Raw genomic sequence first — 16593 nt, 5'->3', positions numbered from 1 at the left:
AACCAAGACCCAACACAACAAAACAAAGGAAAGCTAACACAACTTACCAATTTTTCTTGGGTTTGGCACAGCTGATGCAACAGTAATTGATCCAAGTCCGACTTTGAGAAGGAAGTTTTAGAAATGCTTTTTTTTTTTTCTTAAATGCTCAGGTGGTGGCAGATGGAGACTCACATATCTACATCAGTCTAATCGTAATTGATCCAGTGAGAGTCTTGCTGGAAAGGGGAGAGCATTTTCCCAGTCTTTAGTCTCTCCCCTGGTGGAATTATCATGCCATCTGCAACAAGGCAGTACACGCTTTTCACAGAAGTTGTGAAGCTAATTACTGACCCATTCCAATGTAGACTGGTTTACAACCCTGGAGTGACCGTCTCTGTTTTCCAAGCCACTGCTCTCTCACAGGCCAATTTTGACTTAATGAAACTAATCCTGTTTCACACTTAAATAATGTTTACAGTTTTAAAAGCACTGCCAAATGTAGAACCTCAAATTATTTTATGTTGTTTCTCACAACAAAATTATGAGATAGAAATTATGAGAATGATTGTATGCATTGCGTACATTTTCTAGAAAAAGAAAACTGAACTTCAGACAGGCTACACAACTTGTCCAAGCTCCAGATTTCAAATCTAGCGATGCTCTCCCCACCAGAATGCCTCCTGAGGATTAACCCATCTGAGCTAGACAGAAATAAAAAATGAGCCTGTTTGTGTTCAGTTGCTCTCTCGTGTTGGGGGTTGAGGTGTCCCTGGACTGACAAGGAATCATCTGTGTGTACACATGCAAAGTGGGATAAATATCAAGGCATTTCTGGTCATCGAAGCCCCTGTTATCCTCTGACTCAAATTCATTGCTCACGTGTGTTTTGCTTTGAGTGAGATTCTTTAAAAAAAAAAATGTATCCCAAGTTGAACTCTGTTTTGGGGTCAATGTGGACTTAGGCTCTACCATCAACAACCCTTTAGTCTCCTACTATCGTATGTCTTGGAATACCCAAGAAGGGAGCTCATCAGAGAGCTCATCTGTATTTAAAAACTTATTTGTCTAAGTACATAGCTCTCAAAGCACTGGATTCCAACATTTCCTTGAAAAGTCATCAATAATAATAAGTAAAATGTCAGGTGGTCGTTCTCCATGGTGCTATAAAAAGAAAATTGAAAGCAAGATCAATTGTGCTTTTCAAAAATACTGAAAAAAATCCTTTATTTTTCGTGACTACTAGCAACCAAAAAAGTTCTTCTCTAAAAATAATTCCCATTTGTGTTCTGTGGATCATAGGAGTTATATGCAATTTGAATTAAAGACACGAGATCTAAATTTATATATTCAAATTCATTTATTCCCCAAATATGTATAGAGTCCCCATTATGTGCCAAGCATGTGCTGGAACTACAGGAGTGAGCAAAACAAAATCTCCAGTCGTAACAAGCACACCTTACACTGGGAAAAGTCAGACCGTGAACATGTATCAATTTAATCTCTAGTTTTCAGCAAAGCATATTTAGAGACTCAAGTTCGACCAGTCCTGCTGCCCTCACTCAACACCTCCAACTGGAAGATTATAAAAAGCTGTGAACAAAGCAGCTGGCTTCACATCTACAATTTAATTTTAGGTTGCCAAATAAAAATTGTCATGACAGTGACATACACAAAAAAGCAATCATTCAGAGACAAAAGAAAATACTACTCCTGCATGGGAAATTTTAAGGATGTGGGCTCCTCAGAAGTGGGGGTGTCTGGGAGAGAGTACATGTTTGCCAAGGACTCCTCCTGGTGGCTAAGGGGCTTCTTCCACTTTCTTGCACCTGTTCTGCTGTTATATTCATACACATTCCCAGAAACTGCAGGGAGAAGAACACAAAACACAGAGAAAGTGAATTATAATGAATTCACAAAGCATTTATTCATCCCATAAAGCGTTTATTGATCATTTGCCATATAACCAGCGTAGTGACAAGTTGCTTCTCTTATCAAGCCTTGCTCTGTTACCAAAGGGAAAACTAAAAGAACAACTTGAAGCAGCATGTGATTGCGCATGCATTAAAAATTGCCCCTTTAGCACTCAAGAGTTCTTTTGTGGTGAAGGAAAGGTTTTCCATTTTGACCATGGTAGTGGTTGTTACTGTGTTTCCCCGAAAATAAGACCTATCCGGACAATCAGCTCTAATGCGTCTTTTGGAGCAAAAATTAATGTAAGACCCTGTCTTATTTTACTATAATACAAGACAAGTATAATATAATACAATATAATATGATATAATATAATATAATATAATACAATACAATACAATACCGGGTCTCACATTAATTTTTGCTCCAAAAGACGCATTAGAGCTGATTGTCTGGCTAGGTCTTATTTTTGGGGAAACACGATAAATGTCATAAAACTACTCACACAGACAAAAAAACTAAGTGCATGCAAAAACTGAGCCAATCTGAATAAAGGTTGTAGTCCAGTTAATTTTATTGGACCAATGTCAATTCCCTGGTTTTGGTACTGTAGTTATAAAAGCTGTTGCATTTGGGGGAAGCTAGGTGATGGGTACAGAGTACCTCTCTGTATTTTTTTGCTTGTTTGTTTTTGCAATTTCTTCTAAATCTGTTATTATTTTAAAAATCAAAAGTTTAAAAAAAGAACATGTCAAACTATTATTGTAATTGTCCCTCAAGTGATATGCCTTACACAGTGTCTGAGGTTTATTCTGCCAACCCTTTATGGAAACAATAATGAAATATAAAAATATACAAGGGAAAAGAAACAGGGTAAGTAGGGTCTGATATAGCAGGAAGTCAAGCAACTGTTGTATCTTAGGTGTCTAGGATGTAATTAATAAATAAAAGTAATAATAATAACAGCAATACATAGTAATAGCTGACTCCTATAGCATTTACTATGTACCAGACTCTGTTTTCATATATCAATTCATTTAATCCACTCAACATCCTTGTGACATACATACATGTTATGAGCCACATTTTAGAGCTGAGGAAACTGGGGCACAGAGATATTAAGTAACTGTCAATGTCACACCATTTGTAAGTGGCAAACTTAGTATTGAACCCGGGGAGTTCAGCTACCGAGCTCTAAATGCTACCCACATAGGATAGGGGGCCATGTCTCCTTTTACTTTGATTAGACTTTATGAATAAAATGATGCCTTATGCATCACATTCTGAGTTCCACAGAACATTTAATAAATGATTGTATGTCCCAACACATACAGCAAAATTTGTTTTATTTTAAAATATTTCTCTTCTCTAAGTGTCAGCTCTCAAAAATCCTTTACTTGAAAGGTACTTCTTGTGCTAGGACCACTGTGCTAGGATAGACCATGCACTTCCCTGAAAAACACCTCCCTCTACCAAAAAAATCTATACCATCACTCAATAGTGCATGTTAGAACTTGAAAACTAATTGCTGAGTCAGGCATCAAACATCCAGTTTCAAAATAAGCCAACTGCGTCATTCTAAACACATAGTAACTACGTCCTCAGAATTGAGAAAACCAAATGTGATAAGTGTCAGTCAAATGCTGAATGGGCAAAAAATGACTATAACAGTTTACCTTTATTAGGCTCTGCATATTTGTTTTGTTGTGTTTTGTAGAATGGAGCAATCTAGAGCCCAGTGTTTATTAATACACTGCTTCTTACCAGTCCAGTGGTAAGAAATATCATGACTAATGTTAGGGTGAGGGTTCCTGTGTCAGACTGACGACCATGTTTCTTTGAAAATAAGACCTAGCTGGATCATTAGCTTTAATGAATTTTTTGGAGCAAACATTAATATAAGACCCGGTATTATACCATATCATGTTATATTATATTATATTATAAGACCAGCTCTTATATTATATTAAAATAAGATCGGGTCTTATGTTAATGTTTGCTCTAAAAGACACATTAGAGATGATGGTCTAGCTGGGTCTTATTTTCAGGGAAACCGGTAGCTTTGAATCCTGACTCTTTCCTCTCATCAAACTGTGATCCTGGGGGGACCTTGTCCCTCTGTGCCTCAGTTTTATCATTTGTAAAATGAGGATAATTATCATAGTCACTACTTCAAAAATAATTATGAGAATAAAGAAATGATGTAAAAGCGTTTCACCGTACTAAGAATTCAACAAACATTCGCTATGATTCGATATTAGAAATGTCCTAATAACATGTTCTAATAAGTCTGCAACTGTATAGTTAAACATAAAATCTTTCAGTGTGTAGGCAAAAATGTTAAAATTAAATAGGTGATACTGCAGCTTTAATAGTCAAAAGGTAGAAGCAATCTATATGTCCATTGCTGGATGAATGGATAAACAGAAGGTGGCAAACACATACAATGGAATATTACTCAGCTTTAAAAAGGAAGAATATTCTGACACATGCTACAAGACGAGTGAACTTTGATGATGTTATGCTTAGTGAAATGAAGCAGTCACAGAAGGATAGATATTAGGTGATTCCACTTATAGGAAGTACCTAAAGTAGAGACAGAAAGCAGAATGGTGGTTTCCAGAGGCAGAGGGAAGGAGGGGTTAGTATTTAAGAAGTATAGAGTTCCTGTTAGGGAGGATGAAAAAGTTCTGGAGATGGAAGGGAGTGATGGTTGCACAGTATGTGAATGTACTTAATGCCACAGAATGGTACAATTAAAAATAGTTAAAATGGTAAATTTTATTTTATGTGTGTTTAACACAATAAAAATTAAATAGGTTAATAATTATAAAGAGCTCAGAATAAGTCTCCTCTATTGCAAGTACTAAACAGGCATTTATTAAATGCACATTTTTTACATACTTTAGAGGAAAGCAAGAAGTATCATATAGTAATTTTGATTATTTCAATAATAACAGCTAAGTAGAAGAACCAGGAGATGATCGTGAAGGTCTGCTACAGGCCACTCTGCCATTCTCCCACCGGGAGGTCTGGTACAAGACCTTCCTCCCATTGTCGGCACACAACAGTGTCCTCACTGCTCTGTAGCCAAGTACCTACCCACCTCCTCCTGCTCTGCCTCTGTTCTACCACAATTAAGATTTAGTCTCTCTTCAGTAGAGCTCCACCAAACTCTTTCCCTTCTTTTCTTTGAAAAGAAAGAAAGCTATATAACCCTAAACACATGCATTACCTCTCTGAGCCTCTGTTTCAATGTCCATAAAATGGAGACCTGATGGCGCTCCCAATATAGGGTTGTTGTGAGGATTAAATGAGACAAGGCAGATGTGGTATAGGTAAGCACTCAAAAAAGTGCTTACGTCTGCTTTTCAAGAATTCCTGAAAACTGGAACTCATAGATTTAACATAGATTTAATTAGGACATAAGCAGTATGTTTTTAATTTAGTATAAGTGGTTATATTTCTTTGTGGAGAGCTTGGAGGTCAGTAATAAAGCATCAATCATTGCATGCCAAAACATCCAGAGCTGCCAGCATTTAATTTGCTGTAAAGGGTCACAAACTGCTCTATTGCCAATGAGTTTTTTTGTGACTAATACCCCATGTAAATGACCCTTTACAAAAGAATTTTTACGCTCATTACATTCATGTTTAAACATCATAACCATCGTGTAATAGGCAAAGCCCACAATATTATTCTGATTTTTCAGCTGGGAAAAGGGAGACTCAGAGAAGTTAAGTACTTTGTCCAGTTTCACGTAGCGTGTTAGTGGTTATGTCAACGCTCAACCCCAAGTCTCCTAACTGACATCCAGGGTTTTACAAATACCTCTGGTGATATCCTATTCCTGCCCCTTCTTTAGAGAAGAAGTGCAGGGAATAAAGAAAAGTCTTTGAAAGCTTATAAAATGGAGATATGATCTGCTATACAATTTCAAGTTTCATAAAAGAAATCTTTCGACCAGGAATTGCAAACCCATGACACCTGGCCTATAGATGTTGTGGTTGATTAAAGATAGTCACAGATTCTTTGGCTTTATCCCTGGAGAGGTAGAATATATGCTTCTCTTTAAATCTTGGTAAACTGAGTGGATTAACCAGCAGCATATGGTAGATGTGACGTTGTGCCAGTTTCCAGGCCCATGCCTCCGGAAAATGGCAACTTCACCTTCCTATTCCTTGGAACTCCCTCTGGGAGATCTAAACTGATATAGAAGATGTTCAGCGAATCCTGCTTGAGAGACTACATGAAGAGGCCCTAAGATTACATGAAGAAGAGGTAGGAACTGCGTGAGCCCAAGCAGGCAACTACACCCACCAAGTTGTCAGGCGTGTGATTAGGCCACGTTGGACCCACCAGACCAGACCAGACCAGCTGCCCACTGAATACCATTAAAGTCCTTTTTAATATCATAAAGCCAATGAATTGTCCAGGTGGCACCTACACAAATTCTTGACCCACAAAATTGTGAGATATAATAAAATGGTTGTTGTTTTAAGCCAGTAAGTCCTGGGGTAGTATACACAAAAATATGTAACCAGGACGGAAAATGTATTTTACTTGTCTTGTACAATGGAGTTTGTTTAAATCGAATTACTTACCTGTATTTTTTAAATGGGCAGATTTCATGTAACAACTTGGATTTCTAACTTCTTTTTAAGTATCAGAATTTTGGCAACTCCAGGCCTATTCCCAATGTGGCAATAATCTGACAGAGCCCAGTAATAGCCATATCCCCGAAGCATCAAATGCCATTGATGATTGAACTTACTGTCTTATATGGCTCCTTTCAATCATTTACTTTACCTATCTGGCCCTGGAAATGTTTACTTTAGGACAGTCTTATTATGCAAAGCATAATGAATAAGTAATTTATTCACACAGTGTAGCATCCAAATAGGCAAAATAGGCTTAACTCAAAAGATACTTAAACATCATACCTGGATCAACAGCTTCTCCATCAAATATGGTCTCATACACAATGGTTTCCTTACGAAAAACACAAAATGTTAGCAATGGAGTCAGCTTCATAAATTAGTTTTGACCTATGGTGAGTACTTTGAGCAGGTGAATTCTTATAAATCACCTCATCATTCTTGTGTAGAGGGCTGGAAGCCTGGTTCAAATTTTTCCTGCTGTTCTTGTCTCCTGCCAGCCCCATCCTCCACATCAGTCTGCCCATCAAGCCCTCCCTCAACTCAGATCTTTTTATTGATGTGAAGTCTCTTATCTGGGATGGAAGGAGTTATGGGCTGAATTGTGTTCCCTCAAATTTTGTATGCTTAAGCCCTAACCCCCGATACCTCAGAATGTGACTGTATTTAAAGCCAGCGCCTTTACATGGGTGATTAAAATAAAATGAGGTCATATGGGTAGGTCTTAACGTAATATGACTGATGTTATGAGAACAAGAGATAAGGACACAGACAAAACAGATGAGGGATGACACAGAGAGGGGACACAGAGAGAAAGCAGCCAAAGACACCAGACCTACCAACACCTTCATCTGACCCTTCTAAACTCTAGAACTGGGAGAAAATAAGTTCTGTTGTTCAAGCCACCCACTCTGTGGTATTTTATTTTTGGCAGCCTTAGCAAACTAATACAGAGATTGGCGGGCATCGGTTTCATAAAGGAAGAGGTAGGGGAAAGGAGCATTGAAAGAGAACCAGCTCATGAAATAATGTCGTGGTTAGTCAGGACTCAGATAGGAAAGTCCTTGGTAAACGGGGCAGCAGATGGAGAGCAAAAAGGGGGGATGAAGGCTGAAAATGCCCTTTCTTTTTCTTTTCCACGTTTATATGTCCTGGAACCAATCTTACCCTTGTACAGTTGTTTATATGGATGATTTAATGATGAGCCTCACCCAATTTTAAGATTTCAGATACCCTAGGATATAGATTTTACCATCTGCTGAGAAACTCCAGGGTTGAAAACGTATTCAGCTCTATCATATATAATAATCTATTTTCAAATCTAGATCTTATTTTTAAGTAATGGTAGATAATGCTGGATTTCCATTTGTCGAGAGTTGTTTTTATTGAATACACATACAATATTTGAGGCAAATTCTGACCGAAGCCAGATTCTAAGACTAGACCTGAAATCCCAGTTTTGTAATACACAGAAGTTTAACAGAAGCAGACAATTTAAAATGATTTTATTTCTTTTCTATGATGCCTGAGTAGATGTACTATATGTTTATATGGAAGAATTTTTCATTGAACAATACTTATGAGAAAATGTAGTGCCCTTTCTTCTACTACAGAGGGATCACCAAATGTACTTACTGTCAATACTTCTGTTTTTTTATTTCTGTTTCCAATGACAATCTTTTCCTTTTGATATTCATCTCCTGTTCAAAAAATAATTAAATAACAGACATTTACCTGATGAGTGGCTTTTAAAAGTCACACAATTCATAATAATCATGTGACAATTAGCGACCTGTATCTTACCTGCAATATACTTCATACCCCTGTATGAAAAGAAAATTTGACAAAATGTCAGCTTCATGATGCTAACACATGGCAAAAAAATATTTTGCAGCACATGTCTATTACCACATCTCTCTCACTCCCGATTTAAAAAGATTAAAATGTTGTACGTGGAATAATATACTGATCTCATTAACCATCTCCACCCCCCTTCACTGAATCATAAATTATCCTTATTTAGTTAACAAAAATTCATAATCAACTCTATTTTTGAGGCCATCCTATTCTGCTCCCTGAAGAACTATTTTTGGATGGCGATGAAAGCAGCTGTGCTTTCTATCCCTTTCTTTTGTTCCTCTAGCCATCTTCACATAAATTCAGACCAAGTATGGAGAAGGCACCTAGATTTAGTATCTGTCTCTAAGGTAGTCCCTGGTGGTTGTAAAATACCCACCCGTGACCTGCTTGCATCAAAATAATATGGGGAACTGTTTGGCTTGTCTACTCACAAATTGATTTCTTTAACATCTATTCTCACAGAAAACCTGTTTCAGATAATCTAAGGTAGAACCCCAGGATATGTTGCTGTTTTTCAAAGAAAGCTCTCCAATTGTTTATGAGATAGAGCAGGGCTGGAGTCATGGTGAAAAGCACCACTGAGTTTCGTATCCCAAGTACTCTCCTCTGTGCCCCTCAAAAGCAAACTTAGGCAGAAGCAGGTCAGTGTGAGATCACCAAACCCCAACTGATTTCAACTCTTTATATCAGAAGCTTAGAAAGAAAAATCACATACTTGGGTTTGGGCTCGGAAAATTCCTTGGCCATTTTCTGACAGCATCCCATGGGGTTTCCATATCTCCAAAGCAGGAAACATACCCAGGAAACCAACCCGGCAAAGAAAACAGCCATCAACGTGAAGATAAAAGGGATATACCAGCCACTGGATGTGTACGTGTTGATAGCTGTGTACACAACAGTCAGACCTTTTCTTTGCTGGGAAATATTATTTCAAAGCAAACAGAGCATTAACTTGTGTTTTCAGAGAGCATCTGCTCACACATAGTAGCACCAGTATAGAGCCATGGTCCTATACAGACAGTGGGGTATGGACTCAGACATATGGAGTTTTGAAAATACTACAGGTAATATTGAGGTAATATTGAGGAACGCTCAAGCCTAGAAAAGGCAACAATTTAAGGAACTTATGACTTGAATTGTATGCAATGACCACTCTGTGAACTTGGACAAAAATATCTCTCCTCTTTGACTTCAGTTTTCTCATCTGTAAAATCAAAGGGTTGAAATAGATAGCATCTGAGGTACTTTTAGACTTCTATGCCTCATTATCTCCATTACATAAGAAAAACTCTTTTGTGCAGCTGGAGAGAACAGCATGCTCTTGGAAATCAAATATTCTGTTGGAAAGATTTATAATCCATGTTATAACAAATGACTATTTCAAAGGGTAGAAGACAATAAAATACACTAACCATACCGTCTACTGCATAGACGTTATCCTTGGGTGACTCAGAAGCCATTCTGGAGTCCTGAAGAGGCTTTGCTTATCTCTTTTTGAAATAACAAAATGCTAAAGGGGCTGCTAAACTTCACAGGATTGGATCAAAAATTAGATGCAATGATGAATAGCAGCCACATAGTACAAAGCCTGGCACGTGGTAGGTGCCCATTCTATGAAGAACACAGCTCTAGAGAATAAGGTTTAAAAGTGCCTGTTATTTGTAGAGATTTTTAATTGATCGATTTCATTGACCAGTGGGACGTGCTGGTGGGCAGCAGTTTCAGAGAATTCAGGCATAATTAGTTGCTTGGGGGTATTCTGTGCTCCACCTGCAGTTATCACAAAATTTCTCTCACCCACAGTTTGTACTGTCAGGTGCACACTCTAAAATGTGGCCTGGGGGGTGGATGAGGTAGTGATCAAGTGAAAAGATATATGGGTGAAAGTGATGCCCTAAGTAGCCTGTTAGCCTTTCTAGATGAAACTTGAATTTCCAGTCGAATATCCCCACACAGAGACCCAAATTAAATTCCATAACTCTTTACTTCAGAACTGGTGGTTGGAGGAGGGGGTGTATTGACCCTCATCACATAAATCTCTATACTAGTGGTGCCCGTCCTGGGCCTGGTGGCTTTGCTGTATTTCAGGTTGTCATCGATTATGTGGACCACGAGATGGTACTGCTGATGCAGGTCAGCTCCAGATTCAAAGTTAAAAGGGTTCTTCACAATTAATTTTGGAGTATTTGAACCTCGAGTTGGGTCAAATCCAAAATGATGGTTCTCGTTTCCTTCAAAAGGAATAATTTAAAAATTATAATTATGTCCAGATATGGTAAAAGGGTTTTCTCAAGCTACCAAACGTTGGTTTTGAAACACAGTAAGTGTAAATAAATACAATTTCTATTGTTCTCTGAACTCCTATATGTATACCAGGCTTATAATAAAACTGAAATCAAATGAGTAATCAATTCAGTTGTTTAAAACAATTGTTGTAAAGGTTAAGATCATGAGTTTGATCTTCCTAGAAGATCTGCAAGTGTCAGACTATTATCAAATTATTGCTCTGCCTTAATAATAATAATATTATTGCTCCCCCTCCTTTATCTGCCGCTCAGAAAACTTTTACTTCCACCTTCAGCTTAGTCTACATCAACAGCAAATGGGCCAATCAGACCACGACAATCTGTTGAACTCCTACTAGGTGTCAAGTGAAGTCTCAGTGGCCCTGGAGACGCTGTTGTAAACAACATGCACATAGTCCCCACCTCCAGGAAGCTCATCACCTAGCGAGAGAAGCAGACACTGAACGAGTCTTTAACATTAATTGGCAATGTGGGTACTGATGTCCACGTTCCCATCACACTGACCTCCGTACTTGAGGTATTTCTTCTTGATATACTGTCTCATATACTCTCTTAGTAGTTTTCCTTAATAGAACTTGTCATACTGTATAATTTTATAATTGTTGATGTTACTACTAGTTTAATGAACAATGGTTTTCATGAACATAAGATCCATATCTGTCTTGTATGCTACTGTGTACCTATCCTTCAGGACATATGTGGTCTCCAGTAAATTTCTTCCATATGTCACAAGATGATGACTAAAGTGGGTAGGGATCTTTGTGAATCCAACAATAACATAGCTGAAAACATCTATCTTAGAGAATCTGTATTCATATCACCTGGAAAGGTGGCTGTTGTTTTCAGCCAGAACCAAGGACAGCAGACTTATTCCCTTGTAGCTTACCATTCAGTGTTTCCCATGCAGGCCCAAAGTCTCTTCATTGTCAAGTATCTTTGAAATCACTGATAGTTCCACCACAAGGGGAATTAGATTAGGTATGTGGAAGTGAAAATAGTTCCTTGAGGAAACTTAATGCCATAAATATGAAATAGCTTAACTTTTATAAACATAGTTATTTCTCAGTTTATATCATGTCGAACAGCATATAACTAATGTCAATTTAACACAGGCTCATGATCAAAAGAAATAATAAAATTACTCACCAGAAACTATCTCAAAGCGCATTTCAAAATCTTGTGAATCTCTGTCATGGCAGTTTAATTCGAAGCCATTGACAGTTGTCCCAGCAACAACATTCTCAAAAATGACTGCCTTATAGAAAGAGGGTGTGCAGACAGGTGTTTCATCATTCTCATCTTCAATGTCAACAGTGACCTGTCAGCAACAATGGATAAACAAACATTACATCCACGCCATGTGACTATTTACACACAAAATCAGAAATAAGCATCTGGGTAGAAACAGATCATTTAGAATTATTAAATTAAAAGTCTGGAATTTTGAGTTTGAAGAAATATTCCTGCAGACTTGGGTTCTGGCTGTCAGTCAACTAGACCATTGGTTTAGTATTCCTGGGTCAACTATTACATTCAGTGTGGCCATTTGGGAGAGCTTCAGACTCATTAGAAGAACCTGTGGAAAACTCACAGTGATAATGATAAGATATAAATGATAAGAAAAGCAAAGCTGAAGAATGATTCTCCTAAAAAGTGTAATTCTTTAAACTTTTAAAATATCTATACTTAATGGCAACTACAAGTATATACTGAGTTTGCTTCCTCTTTCATAATTTAGGGGCTTCCTCTGCATTATTCTCTCAAGCACAATGTATTTTTTGGTAACAATATGATTACCTCCATGTATACTCTGATCTTAATCAGGGTCTGTTATCAACCTTTTTTTAATTAAAATACCATAAACCAGGAAAGTGCGATTTACATGGAAAAAAGATCAAAATATCAAGGATTTTTAAATGTCAGTGATTGAATGCCAGTGAGCTTAGAAAGGTTATCTGCCCACCTCTTAGATGAGTAATAACTTTCTCAACAACATTTGCAGAAAAATCCCTGGTGTGCTCATATTTGCAAGTATTATCTTTTTTTAAATGGTTTCTGTAATGTTTTAACAACACAGCTAAATTCTTGGGGGATAATTCATTCTTTAATGCTACTTCTATAGATTGAATATAGCTATCTGTTCTGTTAATATGTGAGGTGTTTTCATATTATTTTAGGGAGATTGTTATGATATAATGAAAACAACACAGGACTTGGGATTAGAAACCTTTATTAAAACTTTGGGGGGCAGTGACATGATGATCTGGACACACATTTGTTGTGGGGACAGTGCACCAACTGCAAGAAACAACATTTCATGGACAAGCTAAACTGTCATTCAAGAGTGACACTCCTACTTCTGGTTGAAGATGACAGAGTAGGAAGATCCTGAGTTCACCTCCTGTCATTGACTCCAAAACTACAACTACGTACAGAACAGCTTTCTCTGAGAATGACCTGAAGACTAGCAGACCAGATTTTCTGCAACTAAGGTTATAAAGAAAGAGCCACATTGAGATGGATAGGAGGATAGAGACTCAGTCTTGTCAAGACCCACCCTGCCCCCCATGCCTCATGTGGTGACCCACAGTGTGAGAAATATTACAGCCTTAGAGCCCCCCCTAAAAAAGTGACAGGTCCGAGCCCCAGCCTCAGGGACCTGCACTGCGAAGAGGATCCCCATAACACCTGGCTTTGAAAACCAGCAGGATTTACATTTGGGGGAGCCAAAGGGCTGTGGGAAACCAAGGTCATGCTCTTTCCGAGTCCCAGTGCATAGGCAGCAGTTTGAAAAGCACCTGGGTTTTATGTGAAGGTGATACATTGACTAATTTTAGAGTGTATGCTGGGGGTGTAGGGATCTGTTTAAACTTTCTCCAAGGACAGAAGTGCTGGTGGATACCATGTTGTTTTCCTTTCTTTACTCTCCTTCCACTTATCTGGTCTGACACTGGCAGGCACCATTTCTGACAGTCTTCATTAACCTTGCTAACACTGTTCACCCCCCTGTGGTATTTCTCTGAGGACCCACCCCAGCTGGCAGCCCTCTAACATGGCTCCTGCTCTGCCACATCTGGTGGGTAGCCTCAACCATCACTGGTATCCCCTCAAAGTGGCTCCTGCCTTGCCACACCTGGTTGGCAGCCTCAGTCAGCACCAGCACACAGCAGTGTGTTTGCAATAGGTTCACCTTGCAGCCAGCCACACCAGAGGCCCATTCTGCACACCAAATGACCAGCAGCAATTGCAGTCAAACCCACCAGCCAGCTGCACCACGGCAGGGGGTGGGGGGTAGTGGGAGGGCTGTCCTGCACGCTAGCATACCCACAACAATTGTGGCCAGGCCTCACAGCCAGGGACCGTCCTCACCTGCCAGGGTGTCCACAGAAGTTGTGGCTCAGCTATAACAGGAGGCTACACTAGTCCACACAGGGAACACCTCTGGAGCACCTGATTCTGGTGACTGGGGGGAGGGGATTGCACCACGGCACATCATAAAACACCTCTACATAAGGCCAGTTTTTTCAAGACCAGGAGACATAGCTGATCTACCTAATGCATAGAAACACACAAGAAAAATGAGAAGACACACACAAACACACACACACACACACACACAGCAAGACCAAACCCCGGAAAAAGAACTAAATGAAACAGAAGTAAGCTGTCGACCAGATAAAGAGTTCAAAGTAACAGTCATAAAGATGCTCATCAAACTCTGCAGAACAGTAGGTCAACTCAATGAGAACTTCAACAAAGAGGTAAACAATGTAAAAAAGAAACCATCAGAACTGAAGACTATAACTGAAATGAAAAATTCACTAGAGGAAATCAACAGCAGGTCAGATGACACAGAATGTATCAGCCATTAGAAAGACACTATAGTGGAAATCACCCAATTGGAAGAGCAAATTGAACAAAGAATTTGAAAGGATGAGGATAGCAAAAGAGAACTGTGGGACAACATCAAGCATATTAACATTCACATCATAGGGGTCCCAGAAAAAGAAGAGAGAGAGAAAGGGACAGAAAACCTATTTGAAGAAATGATGGCTGGAACTTTCCCTAACCTGGTGAAGGAAACAAACATCCACATCCAGGAAGCAAGGAGAGTCCCAAACAAGGTGAACCCAAAGAGAATCATGCCAAGGCACATAATAATTAGAATGTCAAAATTTAGAGATAAAGAGAGAATCTTAAAAGCAACAAGAGAAAAACAACTAGTTACGTACAAGGGAACCCCCATAAGACTATATCAGCTGATTTTTCAGCAGAAACTTTGCTGGCTAGAAGAGAGTGGCATGATATATTCAGTGCGACGAAAAGAGAAAACCTACAACTAAGAATACTATACCCAGCAATGTTTTCATTCAGCATTGAGGGATAGTTTCCCAATAAACAAAAGCTATAAGAATTATACTCTCAAGATAGAAATAAGTCAGACAGAAAAAGCAGAGAACCATATGATTTCACTGATATGTGGTATATAAACGAAAAACAACAAAAGAACAAGACAAACAAAAGAGAAACAAAAACTCATAGACACAGACAATAGTTTAGTGGTTACCAGAGGGTAAGGGGGGTGGCGGTGGAAGATGAGGGTAAGGGGTATCAAATATATGGTGATGGAAGGAGAACTGACTCTGGGTGGTGAACACACAATGGGATTTATAGATGATGTAATACATAATTGTATACCTGAAATCCATGTAATTTTACTAATAATTATCACCCCAATAAATAAATTTTAAAAATTCTTCAATTCTACTTCTATCTTTTCTCCAATGACAAAATCTCATAGTACCATATCATCAACACAGCAGTATTCACTCTTGATATTTGTCAAGAGTCCTTTGATGTTGCTAAAATAATTTAGAGGCCCACACTTTCCCCCACTGTGATGCCAAAAGAATGCACATTAGTTAACTACCTTCATTGTAAACATCACCTCTTAATGACAGGCAGCCTGGGTTGGAGTCCAGTTCTACAAATACTGAGTAACTGAGTAAACTCTGTGCCTGAATTTCCTCATCTGTAGAGTGGAAATGATGATAATACTGCCTACCACAAAGACTAAATGTACATTAACTTCATCAACATATAAAATGTGCCAACAACAGGAGTTGGCACATTATAGTGCTAGATGCATATTTGCAATTATAATTTTTTTTAATCTCATGAGAATTATTGTTGTTAATATTTGACCATTTATCATGGTTTTTCTTTGACCATTTCGATTGTAATAAATTAGATCTTAGATCATCTCTGAGGCTGTCTACTTACCGTGGTCATCGCTGTGCGAGGGTGAAATCTGTCACAGTCCACACCTTCCACGGTGAGGTTATACTGCTTCACGGTCTCGTAGTCTGGCTGTGTGGTGAGTTCAATCATTCCAGAGAGAGGGTGAATCCAGAATCTTTGTACAACTTGAATATCTCCACTGGTTATTTTGTAAGTCACACAGTTTGGTGGGTGGTCTTCATCAATGGCAGTCACTCTTCCAACTTTGTAGAAAGCTGCAATAACATTTAGTATGGTTCATTCTTGCTTTGGAGATACACTGCTTTTAAAAGCTTAACATGTCTTTGCCTTCCAAATGGCACCATAGTTTCTTGAAGGATCAACCTGAATATTTTTGGACAATGAAATATGCTTAAAAAGCCAAACTCTATGTGACGGAGGGTGGATTTACAGTCCTCTTCCTATTTAAATTACATGGCATGAGTCTAATGATATGAGTTAACAAAAACTTTATAACAATAATAGTTAGCTTACATGAATTGCATGCTTATTTTCTGCTAGGCATTATACAAAGATTAGCATCAGATAATGGTTCACTGTACAGACTCCGGAACAAGGCTGCCTAGCTTCCAAAT

At 38.5% G+C, this 16593-nt stretch overlaps 1 protein-coding gene across 1 annotated transcript in view; it reads right to left on the bottom strand.

The window, feature by feature from the left end:
- Positions 1 to 1323: 1323 nt before the first annotated feature.
- The window catches only part of LOC308507234 (cadherin-related family member 3-like), an 87897-nt gene continuing 72627 nt past the window's right edge, over positions 1324 to 16593 (bottom strand). Inside the window, exons 12-19 of the mRNA XM_081071938.1 lie at positions 16001 to 16233; positions 11864 to 12035; positions 10398 to 10642; positions 9127 to 9326; positions 8355 to 8374; positions 8187 to 8251; positions 6837 to 6885; positions 1324 to 1844 (exon numbers count right to left, since the gene is read on the bottom strand). Of these exons, the coding sequence (XP_080928064.1) occupies positions 1687 to 1844; positions 6837 to 6885; positions 8187 to 8251; positions 8355 to 8374; positions 9127 to 9326; positions 10398 to 10642; positions 11864 to 12035; positions 16001 to 16233 (1142 nt within the window). The 3' untranslated portion in view covers positions 1324 to 1686. The remainder of the gene's footprint in view (positions 1845 to 6836; positions 6886 to 8186; positions 8252 to 8354; positions 8375 to 9126; positions 9327 to 10397; positions 10643 to 11863; positions 12036 to 16000; positions 16234 to 16593) is intronic.

The sequence above is a fragment of the Rhinolophus hipposideros genome (genome assembly GCF_964194185.1).
Source record: "Rhinolophus hipposideros genome assembly, chromosome: 14".
NCBI lineage: Eukaryota > Metazoa > Chordata > Mammalia > Chiroptera > Rhinolophidae > Rhinolophus > Rhinolophus hipposideros.
Note: the sequence above shows the minus strand (reverse complement) of the source record. Positions and strands in the feature narration are given on the sequence as shown.